The sequence below is a fragment of the Anoplophora glabripennis genome, unplaced genomic scaffold (genome assembly GCF_000390285.2).
Source record: "Anoplophora glabripennis isolate ALB-LARVAE unplaced genomic scaffold, Agla_2.0 scaffold465, whole genome shotgun sequence".
Taxonomy (NCBI): Eukaryota; Metazoa; Arthropoda; class Insecta; order Coleoptera; family Cerambycidae; genus Anoplophora; species Anoplophora glabripennis.
Window position 1 is genome coordinate 61303 of NW_019416751.1, and position 18844 is coordinate 80146.

The 18844-nt window shown below is 30.8% G+C and overlaps 3 protein-coding genes across 3 annotated transcripts in view; 2 read left to right on the forward strand and 1 right to left on the reverse strand.

The window, feature by feature from the left end:
- Window positions 1-1009: 1009 nt before the first annotated feature.
- Window positions 1010-5024, forward strand: LOC108909701 (dehydrogenase/reductase SDR family protein 7-like). Its single transcript, XM_018714106.1, has 4 exons — window positions 1010-1051; window positions 1814-2177; window positions 4507-4950; window positions 5017-5024. Exons 1-4 carry the CDS (start codon window positions 1025-1027, stop codon window positions 5022-5024), a joined length of 843 nt encoding a protein of 280 aa, XP_018569622.1. The 5' UTR covers window positions 1010-1024.
- LOC108909708 (transmembrane protein 11-A, mitochondrial) lies at window positions 4968-9120 on the reverse strand. The gene is made up of 4 exons (XM_018714114.1): window positions 8544-9120; window positions 8277-8497; window positions 7802-7914; window positions 4968-7660 (listed from the first exon to the last, which is right to left on the reverse strand). The coding sequence occupies exons 1-4, from the start codon at window positions 8561-8563 to the stop codon at window positions 7487-7489; spliced, it is 528 nt and encodes a 175-aa protein (XP_018569630.1). The 5' UTR covers window positions 8564-9120; the 3' UTR covers window positions 4968-7486.
- A 1699-nt stretch (window positions 9121-10819) lies between these two features.
- The window catches only part of LOC111691903 (protein outspread-like), a 42986-nt gene continuing 34961 nt past the window's right edge, over window positions 10820-18844 (forward strand). Inside the window, exon 1 of the mRNA XM_023455411.1 lies at window positions 10820-11202. Coding sequence (XP_023311179.1) covers window positions 11095-11202 — 108 coding nt within the window. The 5' untranslated portion in view covers window positions 10820-11094. The remainder of the gene's footprint in view (window positions 11203-18844) is intronic.

Below are 18844 nucleotides of genomic sequence, written 5' to 3' on the forward strand. Positions count from 1 at the left end.
GGAAAGAAACAGCAACTAATTGGAAATGATTTATTCAATTCAGTAATGATAATAGCGATGTCACCAGCAAGAATTATATGAAAGATACGAATTTAATTATTTATGCACGTAATATAAATTACAAGAATATGTAGAAATAAATAAAGTATACTTTGTTGCTATTGTCAATATTATGTGAACATATTCATAGTTGCTTTGTCGAGACCTCATCACACGTCAACAGAACTTTTCTTTTATCAGATTTTACAGGACAGGATGCTCACTTTCTAGTATAATCTCATCGTAATTTAATTGCTCTTGATTTACTTGCTGTTCTTGTTGTTGTTGTTGTAACTGTTGCTCTTGTTGTAGCTGCTGCACCTGTTGTTGCTGGTGATGCTGCTGCAAAATATATAAAGAAACAATGCATCATTCAATTATACAATATTTTCACTTATGAAATCTTTCTATTTAAAAATTTCTCAACCGTATTAAGAATCAAAGAAGCTGCTTCCATCTTCCGAATTATTCGACATTTTGCCATAATATTAACCCAGTATTCGGTCAAGTTGTAATATAGAACTGCTGGACATCATTAGATTGAAAATGCAGATCACAAACGTAGTTTTATTTTAAATCTGTTGACAGTCATTCTCTTCACATACTATTACCATATTTAAATTATTTTCGAAACTTTCTATTTACCATTTATAAAAACAAATTGTAATAATTATTGACTTGACTTCTAGTTTTTAGATTAGTATATCTCCCCGCTCCCCAAAATATATACTAAACTCAGTATAAATAAAATAAAATTGGTTATTTGCTTACTTCACTCGTATTTATGAAGCTACATTCATTTGGGTCATATGGAACACTAGCGCCACCCCAACTTCTGCCATTTCTTGGACAAACTTTGTCAATTTTCCCGTATGAGTTTGTGCTCCTTATCTAGTCTCCATGATTCATATTCATATCATGGAGACTAGTCTCCATGATTCATATGTTAGATTAGATTTCATTCTACGTTAGTACTATATTTTCTATGGTAATAAATAATATTAGTCTGAAGGTTAGGTTAGAAGGTGAACTTGTTTGTTTAATGTTATAATCAATGATTAAACAATGGTAGTATTATATATATGAAACAATGACAACAATGTTTTATTTTAACTTTTAATTGAACTTTGTATTTTGGAATTTTAACTCGTAGGATTTCCTCACGAGAAAAGTAACTGCCTTTTAACATAAAAATTAAAGGTCTATCTGAGAATGAGTGAAGGACGAAGATATTTTGAAACCTTAAACTTAATTGGATCATTTGCATTAGTTTTTTCTATTCCATGGATAGTTTTTAGAGTCTTTAGGACAATTTATTTGAAAGCAAATTTTAATAAATTGTCTGGAAAAGTGAGTATCGGATTATTATATTTATAACCACTTAGGTTTGAGAACACAGATATAAGTTAATATTTTGATTTCTCTTGATTGTACAGTATTTAAATAAGTCAATATTTTTACTTTAATAGAAGTTAATTTAGGATATAACAAACACCAGCAGTATAGCTGAATACTTTTAAATATATTTCAAATACTTATTTGTAAAATGTCGTGAGACCTTTTGTAATTGTAAAGAACTCTTTATCATTGTCTAATATTTAAAGTGAATTTTACAATCTATTTGTATCGCTGAAAATAATTTATAAATATTACAACTAATAATCATCTACAATTGTTGATTTATTGAAATTGAAAAATCATTTTAAAATGAATTACAGAATAATAATTAGAATTTCTTCTGAATATAGATAGCAATTTATTAATTAATTTCCAGGTTGTTGTTATAACAGGGGCAAGTTCTGGTTTGGGAGAAGCTCTTGCACATGAATTTTATAAACAAGGTTGTCGAGTAGTTTTGTGTGCAAGGAGAAGACAAGAACTAGAAAGGGTACGAAATGACCTTTTACATACCCATTGTCTAGTGCCAACACATCAACCCATCATTGTACCATTAGACTTATGTGATATTAAAAGCTTAACATCTCATGTTAATAAAATAATTTCGATAGCTGGTCAAGCAGATATTTTAGTGAATAATGGTGGTATATCACACAGAGGTACTGTTCTTTCTACTGATCTCGAAGTAGATGAAACAATTATGAAAGTAAATTACTTTGGATCAGCTGCTTTAACAAAAGGTAATAATTGAAAGTTTTTATCTATGTATTTTCTTAAGTACTTCCAGTTATACTGGAAGTAGCCGTCAACATTAAAAATTTGAGAAAAATTATGAAAAAACCAACTGAAATCATTTTATTAATTGTTTTGTTTTTGTTGCAAAATACCAAATCATAGAAATACTGTTAATAATTCTGATTCATGATGAATGTTCCATGGATATAAAATAAAATCAATATATCTGAGAAATTTGAAACGGTAGCCCGTATAATATATTGGTGAAAAGACAATTTGATTTTCTATAATATGGTGCAAAGAAATATAAGGTGTACCATTTGATTTTAAAAAATGTTGTCGGTTTTAAGTTTTCAAAATGTAAAAAATGGGACACTTAGTATAATTTTCTTCAGGCGATTTTGATAATAGAAGATCTTATGTTCTTTGCGTATTCCGAAAAGCAAGTGTAAACTTCCAGAAGGAAGAAAGATACAAAGAATTTTCCAAATACTTTCATCTGTCAAAATTTTTATAAAATGTCGATTATCTTGAAAATTTAAAATAACGAAATTGACGGCTACTTCTGGTATAACCAGAAGTGCTAGGTTGATGGCATCATTTTCATTGAAGAGAGCATATCTGATAATCTCCGTAAACAAATTTTCAGAGTCAAATTATCTTTGGTTTCTCCGAAACGTTTAATAAGCCACTTACCGTGAAGAACCCTGTATACAGGGTGTTTCAGACCACTCGTCCACCCCTTCTGAAATTTAGGGTATCTAATAAAATGAAAAATTCCATACCTCCTAATTGTGAATAGACTATGCCGGATCAATTGGAGGTATTTTCAACTTCCGGCTCCCACCGGAAGTGGCCTATTCAGACCAGAAGTATTTTTTTTTTTAAATTGAATGACATACTTTTTGTAGATCTCGATTCTACGCCGAAAACTAAGAACCTTTTGTAAAATAATTTTTCCACTAAATTGTCGTTTTCCACCCCAAAATGCCTTCCGAAATGTAAGTGTTTCCTGAGAAGTAACACAACGAAATGAAGCATAGTACTGTACTACCAGGTAACCTTCGGCTTCGGGAGGTGCACTTTCAGATAAAGTCGAAAATCATTAATTTAACAAATTTTTACAGTGGAGACAAACTCGTTAATGTACATATTTATGTTACCTAGTGGTATAGCACTACGCTTCATTTCTTTGTCACTTCTCAGGGAAACACGACGATTTAGAAAAAAAATATTTTTACAAGCTTAGTTCAATTTAAAAAAAAACTAATGTCTGGTCTGAAGAGACCACTTACGGTGGGAGTTGGAAGTTGAAAATACCTCTAATCGATCTGGCATAGTCCATTCACTATTAAGAGATATATTTTATTCTATTAGATACCCTAGATTTTAGAAGGGGTGGATGGGTGGTCTGAAACCCCTGTATATGTATACAGGGTGTTTCAGTTCGAGTTAATCAAAATTTAACTACAAATGGAACTCAATAAATAATTCAGAATTGTATTGGTCGGTTTTTAAAATTATATTATTTATGAAATCTTTGTTATGCTTATAATAAATTGATTCAAATTTGGTGTAGTGTTAACATTTACACATGTGCATAATTTACTGTAAAATTTACAAAGGACCCCGCACAAACCTTATGGGAAATTCCATTCGGTCAATTTTAATGAAACTTTGGGAATAGTTTGTTTTTGTTATGAGAAACAAGCCTTCATGGACCCAAAGTTCGCTAATGGACAGTTTCCGAGATATTCGATGTTAAAAGTTAATAATACAAATGCGTCAATGATCTAATAATCATTTGGGAACCATTTTTAGATTCTGTGGACAATTCTACATAAAACGGCATACTTGTTGAAAATCGGTATAGTGTACCGTTTTACCAAAAAACTCAGTCGAATGGGAGACCATTCTTCTGATTTAAGAATTTTAGTTTCTTAAAGATAGGAAAAATATTTTAAATTAATATTATAATGTTATGTATTAACTTAGAATTCAAAACAATGTTTTTTTTTAAATCTAACCAAAATTTTTACATTTGCTATAAATTATTACCCTTGTTTATTTTTTACTACAACTCACATTGATCACAAACCTGTAGAAAATTAAGTAAACTATAATGAAGTTAAAAATGTCTTATTAATTCAAATACCTAATAAATTGAAAGAAACTTATTTTTATTCATAGTTATCTAATAATTTTTTTTTTATTTATTCATTAACCAGTTAAGTGGAGTATTCAACTTATATGGATATATTTTGAATATTTACTTATTATTATTTTATTATATGTATAAAAAAACAGCCATTGTTTTTTTTTTTTCTATTTTAGCCGTCTTACCTTCTATGATAAAAAGACGACAGGGACACATAGTATTTATAAGTTCCGTTCAGGGTTTGGTCGCTCTACCCGAGAGGTCAGCATACAGTGCATCCAAACATGCTTTACAAGCATTCAGCGATAGCTTGCGTGCCGAAGTAGCTTGTAACAATATATTCGTTACAGTTGTTAGTCCAAGTTACATTAAAACTAAGTTATCCCTAAATGCTTTGACAGGTTCTGGTGAAACGTATGGACAAATGGATGCTACAACAGAAGCAGGATATAGTCCAGAATTTGTGGCAGAAAAGATTGTCAAAGCAGTAGTTGAAAAGAAAAAAGAAATAATTATTTCAACGTTATTACCAAAATTAGCAATATTTTTAAGAAAGTATTTGCCTTGTTTGTATTTTTTGATAATGGCACACAGAGGTAAAAAATCTTCAAAATCGGATGGTAAATAAAAATCAGTGTAAAATAAAATTTTGTTTTTATTTATATGCTTAACAACACAGTTTTCAGATAACTGATAACTAAAGTCTCTAGATTGACCAACTAGCCTAACCAAATGTTTCTGTGTGCCCCAAAAATAATATTTGTGGTTTTTAAACTTAAATTTCAAGGTTGGCAACAGAGATTTTGCCCTAGAATAGCAATTGATTTTGGTACTTTATCAATCTAAAGACTTTCTGATAACAAGGGTGATTCATAAATAAAACATTTTTAAAAAATAAAATTAAAGGACACGGTACAACCTATCATAATAACACAATGGTGACGAAAAGTTAAAAATTTGTAATAAACGAACAAAACATTGATTTATACAAATATACACCTTGTAAATTTTGATTACAACTTATTTCCATAATGTAAACAATTCAGTAATATGTATCTTTACAGTGTATACTGTTGAGACTTGTTTGTTTTATGAGATAGTGTTCATAACTTTCTCATGCTTGATCATATATGTAGGTACATCATAACTTCCAGAAGTTATCTCTGAAGATGAACATTGGCTAATTACCCAACTTATGCTGAATTGATACATAAATCTGTCGACCAGGAGAAATATCCCAGAATTTCACAATTAAGTGGTTCAGAAATTGGATAAGTGCATTTAATTCCTAATGTTATTTCTAAGAAAAAAAATGCCACTTCCACTATTCCGAAACTTATTTTTAAATTATTTAATTACATTTTTTTTTTAATTTAGCTTAATACACAGTAGGTACAATGAATGAAAAAATATTTTACCAAATCTTAAATCAGATAATAAAATATCCCACAAACTTTTTCTATCTTGTTCCAGTTTTTTTTATTGAAATGAATTTTACTTAAAATAATTCAGCTGTGCAGAATTCATTCTGAATTAAAAAAAATTAAAAAAATCCAAAAATCTTAGTGACTGCCTCACCAGCCATTAGTCGACATAATGCACCTTTTCTTTGCTTATAACAAGATTAATAGCCTAAATAATTTATGCCAAACATCTTCAGAGGCATTTGAATAAATATAATTTATATCCTCAACTTCATGTAATTTGAAACTGTTTTCTTTTTAATTTCGATAACTGGTGATTTTAGACCCTAAATTCACCGAGGTTTTGGTCCAAAAAAGATAAAAAAAAAAACTCCTGAAACTATGACGTGGACTTGGCAAACACTACATGACCAAGTTTTATGCAACTTATTTTTACAAGAGAAATTTGTACACACATTTTTAAGAAAATAATATAGCAACAACTTACAACAGAAAATTGTAAATAGGCAATATTTTGATTTTTGTTTTAATAATGCCAGAATGCCACAGCTTAACTAGCTCAATGACTCCGCTATTTGAGACTAATATTTGGTGAAATGGCTAATGATCAAAATTAATGTGAATTTTTTCAGTTCAAATAAGTGTAAAGTATTAAAATGAAAAAATTTTCCATATTTGTAAAGGTCCGAGGATTACTCTATAATAACAAAATATATCTGATATTTGAGCACATTGACTATTAATATTGTTAATTAAAAGATCACGTTTCTCAAGTTATACATTTTTTCAAATACTACTTCCCTTGTACCCAGGATATTAGCCGCGGAGAGCATCAAGGCCGCCAAAACTTGAAATAGCTTCAATTATTTATTGTTTTATTTTGTTAGAATAAAATTAAGATTTTTTTTATATGAATAAATTCAGTAATATATTGCGAAAGTCCGGTCTTCGAGTAAAAAGCGAAAATATTCAATGAAAAATAATTGGGTAAAAATATGACATTTCAGTAATTTTGTTCATATTAAAAGCGTGGATTTTTAATAAATAAAAAATGAAATTCTGCGATTTTTTTGCACTAATAAAAAATCAGAGGCCCGGCCTTGACGGTCTCCACGGTGGTGGTGCAAGACTGATAAAAAAATGCCTAAGGATTTTTCTTCTCAGATTTCCACACTCTTTTTACCCCTATGTGCCTGTTGACTAATTTTGGGACACACTGCATATAAAAATTATCCTATACTCTAATTTGATTTTTTTTCAAATGCTACGTACTAATACTACCAACTTGAGATTATCTGACAGAACTTTCTTAGAAATAAATCTAAACCCTTTCCAAAACATAAATAAGTTTGATAACAGTATTAGACAAAATAATTTAAAATTATTTTTTAGCAACAAATAGTTTATTTCACAATTTGGCATCAGTAAATAATAAAGTGCCTTATATATCTTTATATTGAGAGAAGTATTATTTAGTTGTCGTCCCTTTTTAATATTCAACTCTATTCGCTTAAAAAAAATTGCACAATATGTGTATGATAATTTGTTTATTAAGTCATACCTAGCTTGAGTCAAACTACAGAGAAATCGATGCACACATTGAAACATTGACAATGTCTTTATTTAAAGTATCCAAGTATCATAGAATTCACACGTAATTCTATTATAAATGCCCATAAAATGCGGCTATCTAACATTATTGCATATTCTACGTTGCACTTGATGGGATCGTTTATTTTATTGTACAATATAATCTATATATGCACAATGCTGCTGCGGTTATCGATACAGTGCAGTGTAATATTTTCCGCCTTGTATCATCTTTGCGGACTAAGACTACTGGAGACGCAGCTGTAAGTGCCCCTAATACTGGTAGTCTTGCTAATTTACGGGGGTCTCTTTCAACCTAAAAGATATTTGCTACTTAAATGATCCGACATTTTTTTAACATTTGTGAAGTCAAAATAAATAGTAAATTTCCATTTCATGTTTCTTTAATTCTTCGGTGTAATATTTCTATATTGAATTTTGGTAAAAAAGAACTGACCTGATATTTCACACAGTGATCAAATTGCCAAGAAGCAGTATATAGCCCCGTGCATAAAACAGAAAATATACTTAGAGGGGCCTGGGGTGTAAAATTTTCTGGCCATATAAATCCTACAAAAGATGACAAAAATAGACTGTTAAAAATTGAATCAATACAACTTGTTAAATGTAATGTAACAGTTAAACATTTTAAATTGGTTGGTGTGAGAAAATACTTGGAAAACAGAGAACTGTCCCCGGTTCATTTTGGATGGGGCTACCTCACCAGCCACGTTACATTTGGCAAGTTGTACATTAAGATTGTTTACATAATGTAATATATATCCCATTACGATTTTTTTTCTTTCTTACCCATCCCATAGCTTTATTAAACAAAGGAAGCAACCACATACTGGTAAACATTTATAAACGTGGTTAAATGATTAAATGACAATTTAATTTCTCTTGAATGGGACCAGAAATTTAAAACACACCTGACACAATTGAAGCAACACCTGAAATAACAGCAGTTTTATGTAAATAATTTCCAAAGCTGATCCAACGTGCAGTTTCATCTCCAAGTTGACTTGGTTCTATAATAATATATGAGCAACAACTGTCTAAGGCTTTTTCTAATTCCATGGAAAAACAGTGCTGAGAATATTCGCTGTCGTATACTTCACGAATTACAGCTATATTGGTTGAATGAAGCGCTCTACAATGAGAATAGTTATTATTGTCTATATGAATAAAAATATTACCTATCCCCTCCAGCATCCATTATAATTACTTTTACTGAATAAATTCAAATTATCGAAGCTATTTACAAATATTCACATTTACAAATGTGACAAATGATTTCAACCTAAGTAAGGTTATATTATTTTACATTATGGCTTTTATCTTGTAATATAATAAACTGGAAGATGAGCTGAAATGAAATTAAATTTGTTCTTCGATTACATAATAGTTAAGCAAATGATAATTTTAGATCCCATTTCAAAATTGCTATACAACAATACAACTTCTTTGATCCCTCTGCTCTTTTTTTTACACAAATCAAAATCCGGAAGCACTTCGATACTACTTCATTTCTTTCGGGTTTACTCCAAAGTAACCCTGAGCTGGTTTCGAGTGCAAAGTGCAAAAATCAAGCTCTTAAATAGTACATGTATTTTTTGTTTTAGATTTAGAACGTATTTGCCCACAACAAAATCATCTCGTTTTGATTCTGAAAATTAAGTTTCAATTCATTACTTTTATTTGTTGACCATTTGTTTATTTATAATGACTGTATAAATATGATTTTTGATACCGAAATAATGTAAATTACATGGAGGAGGAATAAATAGATTCTTTTGTCGTAGTTTCAACTGCGCAAGCCTCCTAAGCGTCAAACACAAGGTCATTAAAGTTATGTGTGAGGCAGAGATAACTCTATATCTCTGGTTTGAGGCAAGGATTTGAGGCATACTTACACCACAGCTAATTAAGCTGTGCTTACACCTCTTTCACACGGACGTTGTTTTGCCGGTCGGTAGCCGACCGTCAGATCTGACGACGACGTTTCTGTGTGTAAAGCTCTATTTAACTATGTGTAATTTAAAATTTTAGTCTTTGTTTTGCCGATCGTTTTAAATACCGATCGGCAAAATAACGTCCGTGTGAAAGAGGCGTTAGAGCATAAACTACTGGAGAGTGGAGGCAGCGCAAGGATTTTATACAATGTATATATATGTATCTTATATCATACTTGTATAAAATCCTTGGGCCTTTCCGACCCTGTATGCTATCGATTGCATGTTGCTAGAGAGAGATAGCATATCCCCCCTATACATCTCTGTCTCTAAACCCCCACTACACTCTCGGCCACTGAGACTCTATTACTTCTATTATATATTTTGTGACTGAGACCCACATACTTCTATAGATAGAAGTATGTGCTGAGACCCTAGATAAATGATACTAACTGAGACTGTCTAGTCTCCCTGACTGAGACGCTGCCTCCAGTAAGTCCAGTCTTAAGTATATATTCTAGGGTCCAGTACAGATACAATGTCCAGTAGTACTTCACTTTTCACACATCTATCACTTTTTGGTCCATTTATTGTCCTCTCTTGTAACTCAATCCGCGGACATGCTGTGTATAAATATTATTTTTTATGATATACAAAGAATTAATAATATTCCCAATGAGAAATAGATTTTAGATTAGATACAATAAAGATCAGGATTCACTAACCAGAATAGCTTTCTATAAATATATTACATGTTATGTTTTTTTTCCAAAATTAAGGTTTTTCCTATTTGGAACTTTTAATGCCAATAACATCCAGTCTCTAATTATTTTATTATTTTTTGCAAAGAAATCTAATAAAAATGTTACTTTGTGTCTCAATTTATTTGTTTCATGAACGGTTTTATTTTTGCAATTAAATATTTTATCATAATTAATAAAAAAAATGGAAATCTTAATTGTTTCTGTACAGAAAAAATAAGAGTTCGTTGATTTTTAAATTTTATACAATAACGGTGATACATCTATGAAAGTAATATAATTTTTTAATTTTTTATGTCTGTCTAAATTAATGTTTAATTTTTTTTTTCATATATCGCTGCTATGAGGAATATAATTTTATAATTTACCTTTTCACGAAGATTTGATATGACTGAGAACCAACGAATTATTTAAAATCCAATGAGAAAATAACCATTAATTTAAAACTACCTCCACGTTTATGCAGTACATGTAGACAAAAATAGATGCCAGCATAGATAGCAAAAATATTGATAGATTTGTCTGTCTATAGTATTCGTGGTCTGTGCTTTCGTGATTTTAAAAGTGAGAGTGTAGGTTTCTATTACAGGAATATAGTGTAGATTGAAATAAGTATAATACTTCAGTCAGTTCAGACAATGAATATAGTTTCTTCAAAGAAAGTCTAGGGGGCTCTGATGTCTATGAGATATTAAACAACTTGGAGGGAGGTGCGGCGCTAATGTGCCCACGTGAATCTATGTTGCTGTTTACGTGCTGTGGTGTGTGGTGGTGTATTTATTTACTGCATGACTGTGGGTTAGTTAAGTCTGAGCGGTTTATATTTTGTTTTATTACGAATCGAACATTACGTGAGATTTTACATGCGTTTGTTTGTAAAAGTGATGTTAACATGATTTTTTGAAGCATAACATCAGTGATTACTGTGTGCGGTGGTATACCTACCATGGCAGAGATTTGTAAGTTTAAATTAGGCTTGTTTTTTGAAGAGGACGGTTAAGTGTTTAAAAGTTTTTCTTTGAGTGAAGTGCAACATGTCACAGTGCAAGAAATTTACGCCAAATATATTTCATAAAACGAAATGTTCTAATTGCTTTCGACAGAAAGAGGAACACTCTGCTGAAGCCCTGGAATGTAACCGGGTGAGTTCCGCTATACACACATTCCTATATACACGCACAGCTCTGCTGTAACGTGGTCAAAATATTATAGTCTTATCAATTCAAATAGACGTAAATTTCTCACTCATTGTCACCAAGTGTGTAAGTAAATGTATCTTATAAGAATTTCCTGTTTATTATTGATCACTGTAAGGTAGGCACATACAGGGTGTATCGGAAACATCGGAAATAAAAAGTGAAATATTTACGTAGGATTCGTAGGAAGCGATTCTGCTCCTAATGCTACAAGCTACAAATATAAGGACAGTCTTTCATGTCTAGATCAAATACATAGAACAGACATCAACGTGTGTACTCTTGCGGGAGTTGTGTCGCCGGCACTTGTATTTTATGTAGCGATACTGTTTTGATAGAACTCTAACCAGCACACTCACCTGTGTGTAGACACGTTTTAAAAATAATAGTACAACTTCGTACGACACTTTTTGGGAAACACAATATTAATGGATTTACGTGTGGTTATTTTTTGATTACTTAATCGTAATACTATGCCGTATTTGTTTTCTCAGTTAAGCTATTTTTTTCAATTTGGTATGTATTACTCGTAGCAAATTGCGCCACCAAAAGTGTAGTATTTTAAATGTTTTTTTATTTTTTACAAAATTATTTCTTAAAATTAATCTTAGATTCCTTCAAAGTGTGCTTATCCATATAAACAATGTCAAATGAAAGGAAAATACAAAATCCATTATTGTGAAGTTGTTTAATAACAAATTACACTTGTAGAGGTAAAGATCAAGTTCATGTCTCATCCATATCTCGTATAATATACTCCTCGTATATTTATACCTAGGTACCTATTTGCCAAAAATAAACTGTTCTTTTCTCATATACCTACCATTAGGTAATAAGTATTTTCACAGGGCTTAGTCGATACGAAATTGACATTTTTTCGCTTTTAACGCCGAAAATGCTATGTCAAATGTAAATTTGTACGATTTTCTTAGTATAATCCGATGTTAAAACAACTAACTAAATTTGCATGAACCTACTGAAAAATATTTAAAACACAAAGTGATAATATAATTCACAATAAAAGTGTAATTTTCACGAGTATTTTCATCTATTGTATCTAAATATACTACAACTATACCATTATAGTCGCATTTTCATATGAAAGATTTATATCTACCTACTGCTATGTATTATAAAAGGATTTTTTTTACATCTTCGTCGTTGCCTAATAGTGTTCTATTTTACTTGTAGTTTTCATTTTAATGCTAATTATTTTTCATAACTAAAATGTATATGTCTATACATGAGAGTACTTCTAGGTATATTTCTTAACTAAAGTTTTGCTGTTTTTTAAAATAGAATATAGTAAAAACAAATTTTATTTTAAAGTTGATCATTTTTAAAATCTTTGGCTAAATAATACAGCAAAATGTTTTTCCAGATAAAAAGCTGATTATCTATTCAAAAGAAATAGGTCCAATTTATTGTCAAAACTCACTAGATGTTTTAAAGTTTTCCAGTAAAATAAACGTATAATATAAACGTAGTCACCATTGCATAACGAAACGAATAAATTACACACAAATCGTTGAATGTCAACAATTTATTATACTCATGATAGTAGATAAGTACTACCCTTACAATTTATATTGCTTTTATTTGTTGTTCATATGTTGCATAAAATTTGTTTACTTTACCACTAAAATTCGTTTTGTAGGATTTAAGAATAATTGTTGGCCGTGTTGTTGAACCAATAGATATAAATACATAGGTCAACAAATTAAACCTTAAAATAAGTTGGCCAATTTATTGGTCATATTTAAGGATACATACCAACTTTTAGAATAAAAATTAATTATGGAATCTGCAGTTCACAATCCTTAATAGAGTTGTAAATATGTTATTTTGTATTACTTATTGCCAGACTGATATGCCATAATAAACCAATGCCTTCCATATTTGTGCAATGCATAGGGCATCTAATGAGTAATATAATCTGTAATTACTACTTCCTAACAACATCTGGACTTTGTACACCACTATGCCTCAGCGGTGTGTGTCCAGTCTAGTGTTCCTCCTTAAAACCAGGTCTATTGTGTTCAATTTCTTGGACAATTTATTGAAGCTAAGTGCACAATTTTTATATTACATGACTAAATGTATGTACTGTTATAACTCGACCAATTTCTTGATAAATTTGGTTGGCTAAAAATTGGCTGTACCTCTTGGTACATGTATTACAAAAATTATGGTTATTTTTCTAGCTTCAATAGACCGGGGCTGGCCAAGAAATCGGAAACCATAGAAATGATTCTACTTAATTATTTATTGCCTCTATTAGTGAATTTTAATATTTATCTAATACTTACCAAGGAAATTACCAATTTTAGTTGCATGGGTACGTGCTGGAATTTAAACATTTATTATTTTGAATATTTTTATCTAAATATTTTAATAGCTTACATATTACGTGTTTTATTATTGAACTTTCGTTAGTCTAGTGTAAGTTATAAACTTTATCCTCTTATAAACTTTATCCTCGAGTATATCTTAATTTGTAATTTGCCATTATCATTATTGTTTTTTCTCTAAAAGTTAGTAAAGTAAATAATAACAAATTGGAAAATTTATTCATATAAGTATTATATAAAAATTGTTGAATGTAAATCCTATTTTTAAAAAAATGTTGTCAGACAATAAAGTCTAAAAGTGATCATGAGTGTTCATAAAAGAAGACGGAAAAAATAACCGCGGGCAAGCGTAACTAAGTAATTAATCTTTTAGTTGTTTTGTTGTGTGAACCCAAAATTGCTATCGAGGGGCAAACAGAACTGCTGTGGTATGGTGTTGTACAGTATCCATGCATTGTACAAGTATTACATGGCATTGTGGGGGAATTTTTAAGGCATTAACAGACATTAATAGACATAACAGTTTATTGCACCCTTATTTACTAAGTTATCGGGACGCCATTGTCGGCAGTAAGTAGTATTTAAAATCATCAACAGTGCTGACATATTACCAATGATTGAAGTCTGTTCTCGACCAGTAGAAATCGTTATGACTCAGCAGTTTCAAAGTCGTACAAAAAAGTATGACCATATATGACGAGGCGGACTGGTTCACTGGTGGAGTTTAGTTTAAATTAAAATAATTGTTTACAGAGACGGTATAGCAGCTGTATTAAGGATTTTGTAGTCCTTGGGTAACAAAGTGGGAATACAAGTGGGATTAAAAAATATTTTTAACAAGCTTATAATAATTAAGAGTATACTGAGAAATATATCCTGATATCTCACTCACCTGATATCCAAATATTTTGAAACTTTGGTGGTGAATACAGACTGTTACAAATTCGCTTATCACTACAGGGATCTCGGAAACGGTAAGAGGTACGAAATAGCTTTAATGGGGTCAAAGTTGCGTAACCAGGAGACCAACATTATGCCCCTAAAAATCAAGGCTAATATGATTAGTTTTCGAAATATTTGAAAAAAACGAAATTTTGGAAATCCGCTTTTGCTTAATTTCAGCCTTGTTTGAGGTGATACTGAAAAAAGAAGAACACTCTCGTGACCTCTTTTTGCCCTTTATCGAATGGCATAATCAGTTTTTATATGTAACGTTTTGTCTCTCCAGGACCATCATCAACTTCATTTTTTTAAATACGCTCGAAAAATTCATCTTCAATGTATTCGTTCCAAATTTATCTAATTTATTATTTAGATTTATTTGTTTACTAAATTATCGTACACTGTAAGTGTCTTTAGACCCTGTGAAATCCATCTAGTTATATAAACTATTACCACCAGGTGTTAAAATAAAACATTAGAGTTTTATTCCCGTGGCCATAGTTATTTCTAGGCTTGTGGAGTGCTCAAAATTCTATTTTTTTCAGGATATTCATACAAATACATCTGACATGCTCTTTCACAGTTGCGGTTACAGATATAATAAATTCAGATAATACGCTGATTTTCATTTTTAACTTTTGTCAAAACGAAAATGTTTTTGAACATTTACTGAAATTTTTTAAAGAATAATATTCAGTTGGCGTTTTTGTTGTTCATATGCATTTTTAAGAATTAATTTGTCATAATAAAATTAAAATTGTAATAATGTTTTAATTTTGACGCACTTATTGAGTTATGTATGACCAAGTGATGGTAATAGTTAATAATAATAAATGTTTTATTGTAACGCGTGGTGGTAATAGCTTAACTAACTAAATGGATTTCACAGGGTCTAACAACACTTACAGTGTACGATAATTCAATAAACAAAGAAATTTAAATAAAAAATTTGGATAAATTTGGAACAAATACACCGAGGACGAATTTTTCGACAAAAAACGTCTGAATCTGGTTCGGGCTGAGGTAGTATAGTATTAGGGGTCATGAAAGCTTGCAAAAAATGTAATACAATTTCTAGGGTCGTATTTAAAAAAAAATGAAGTTGATGATGGTTCTGGAGAGACGAAACGTTACATACAAAAATTGATTATGTCAGCCTCATACAAAGCTGAAATGAAACAAAAACGGATTTACAAAATTTCGTTTTTTTTTCAAATATTCCGAAAACTAATCATGTTTAGCCTTGATTTGTTAGAGGCATAATATTGGTCCCCTGATTACGCAACTTTGCCCCCATTTAAGTTACTTCGTAGCTCTTATCGTTTCCGAGATCCCTGTAGTGAGAAGCGAATTTATAACAGCCTGTATATACCTAAAAGTGAGTCTTTATACGTAACCATATTTGATTGTCCGAGTCAGAAGTGTCCGATTCTGAGATTGCACCTATTTTGTAAAACCTATAATAATGAAACTGTATTTAGGGTTCTGAGGTGTGATCAAATCGAAAAAAAAATGTCTAATATGTTTTTTAATTGTTGTAAGTAGGCCATTTTGAGTACTAAGTATCACATAAAAAACAAATTTTGGAAATCGGCCAACACCATTCTAAATGTGGAGGTGTTCCGACTTTAAGTGAAACATACTGTATAAATAATTTTTAGCTTAGCCAAACCGAGAGCAAACATTCGATTTCGCAGAAAAAATTGTTTAGAGTGAATTGTATTTCTCTTTTTACCACAGAGGTTGATATAATTACCATTTTTCTATGTAATAAAATTAAATACACTTGTAGCGCAATTATTTGTACCAATATTATTAAGAATTTATTAGACTCTTCGAATATTTCAGTGACATCATTCGCCATCTGTTCTTGAATTTACAAATAGAATGGTGGGCGATGAGGACTCCTGTCTTTTTCAGAGTTTTCAGATTCAATGTAGGTAATTGTTTAATTGGAAAGTACAGCTCTCTGTATTAAAGAGTACATACTGAAACAGAGGAAAGAACAAGCGATGTAAATTTATATTTCTCTATATATTTTTTAATAGTCTACTGAATAGGATTTGTATAAGCTCTATGTCTACATATAGAGCTACATTCTACCTATACACGAGATATCGAATCAGATCTCACATAGACCAGATTTCAACCTAATTGAGCGTGTTAGCCCACGATGGAATCTGAAGTGTAATTGATCAGAATGTGTGATTTTAAGTTGATAATTTGCATTTTAATGTGTCAGATATTTAAATTGTACGATTAGATTAGGGATCAATGCGTAAAGACAGATAACAGCTAAATATCTTTCGTGAAGTATAGGTCTGCAGCGCAGATTTAAGCGATCCAAATCGGACCAGTGAGTTTGCATATCAAACTTATGGTGAATTTCTGTTTAAGCATTAATTTTGCGGTGAAGTGTGTTGCGAAAGGTTGTCGATTAAAAACCCACAGATAATATGGTATGTATAATCAATCATTTCTACTTGCTCTGACCTTGGAGTGATGAAGTTGTAGGTTTGGGATAGCCAGTATTCATGTAATTCGTGATTTTACAAAGTGATGCTTGTATTTTTTGTACTCTTTTGTTTTAAGTATTTTTTCAAAGTGGGTTAATGAAATAAAATAAAGATTTCTAAATTATACACCTTTATTTTGCTAAATCTTACATCACACTTACTTTCGATGCTTGCACTGTATTTAAATTTGCATTTCACGCAAAAAAACCCTACATTTTTTTTATCAAGCGAATTTTAATAACTCAAAGTTGATTAATTTTCGAATAAAGTGATATTATTTTCTTAGAAATATATTAGGACTTAAATGCATGTCGACGGCAAGGGAGAGACAGGGATTAGTTTGCTCCATTGTCTCCGTCGAAATAATAGGGGTGACATGACATTATTTATTACGATTCCGAACACTAAAGTATGAGAGCAGTTATACAAACTATAAAATAGGAACTAACCGTTCGCCACTGTCAGCCTTAGCAACCTGTTCATTACTTTTCTATTAAAACAATAATAACAATAACAATAATAATAATAAAAACCACACGGCTATGGTTGTTTCATCAATTGAACGATGCGGTTGCTTCCCGGATATTCAGTTTTGTTCCATTCACAGGGGCGTTTCCCTGTGCGTTCCTCTACCCTATCAGTTTACTTTTTACTAAACATGACCAATAAGGAAGCGTTTATAAAAGTTTGATAATGATAATGATGGTCTTACACACAAGGCTAGAACTTAACCCTTGAAAGATAACAATTTGGGACTCTAAACATAAACAAAAACAAACCCTTCAACATTCCATCGATGATGACAGTTCCTCGAGTGGCTACGAATTCATAAGCGGTTACAAGAGTGATATCGAAATGTATTTATTCCAAACTAATTAGTGGCGGCGAAATTTTGTGTTTTTTTTTTAATTAGTAACAGTGCCTCGTGATAGATTTATATACGGATTCAGTTAATTTTTACTTTTGATTATTTATGTCATTAGCCAACTTTCATCTATAATTGTAAGTCAAATGTCTACACAGATAATTGATAAATGTAAGTAGGTATATATTTTTTGCCCTGTATCTTACAAACCAGACCTTTAGACACTTGGTTCATTAAGGCCTTTTAGTTTAACGATGTTTACTTGTAATAATTGTATTCTTAACAACTTACATTCAGAACATTGTTGAAATTGTATTGTTTGGTGGCAATTATGCACCTATGTGAACCTGGCACCCGACTTTTCAAAATTCAAATTTTTTTTTGAAATTCTTATAGATTTTCGTTTGTAGTTGTTTGTAGTAACAATATTTTCGTTTGTAGTAGCTCAAAAAAAAGTTATATGGCCTATAAAAAAACCCATCCCCCCAATTTGGCCGCACTTAAATCTGATGGTTGATTCCTATAGAAAATCGTTTGTAGTTGATTGTAGTGAACGAATTTTCGTTTGTAGTTGCAAGGAAAAAAAGTTAGAGCTATTTTCAAAATTTGCCATGAGTAAATTTAGAAAGCGCTTCCAATTTCAAGTTTATTTGTGTATAATAACTTCTACACGTCAAATTATGTTTTTAAAATTGTTTAAAGCTGTTTGTAGTTGCACATATTCCATTTGTAATTCAGTGCAAACTAATGAAAAATGACTACACTCCAAACTCTGGCTCCAAAATCGTTTGTAGTTGCCTGTGGTGGTGTTTATTTCGTTTGTAGTTATATGAAAACTGACGAAAGGTCACTAAACCCCAAACTCTGGCTTTAAAATCGTTTGTAGTTGTTTGTAGTAGCCTTCATTTCGTTTG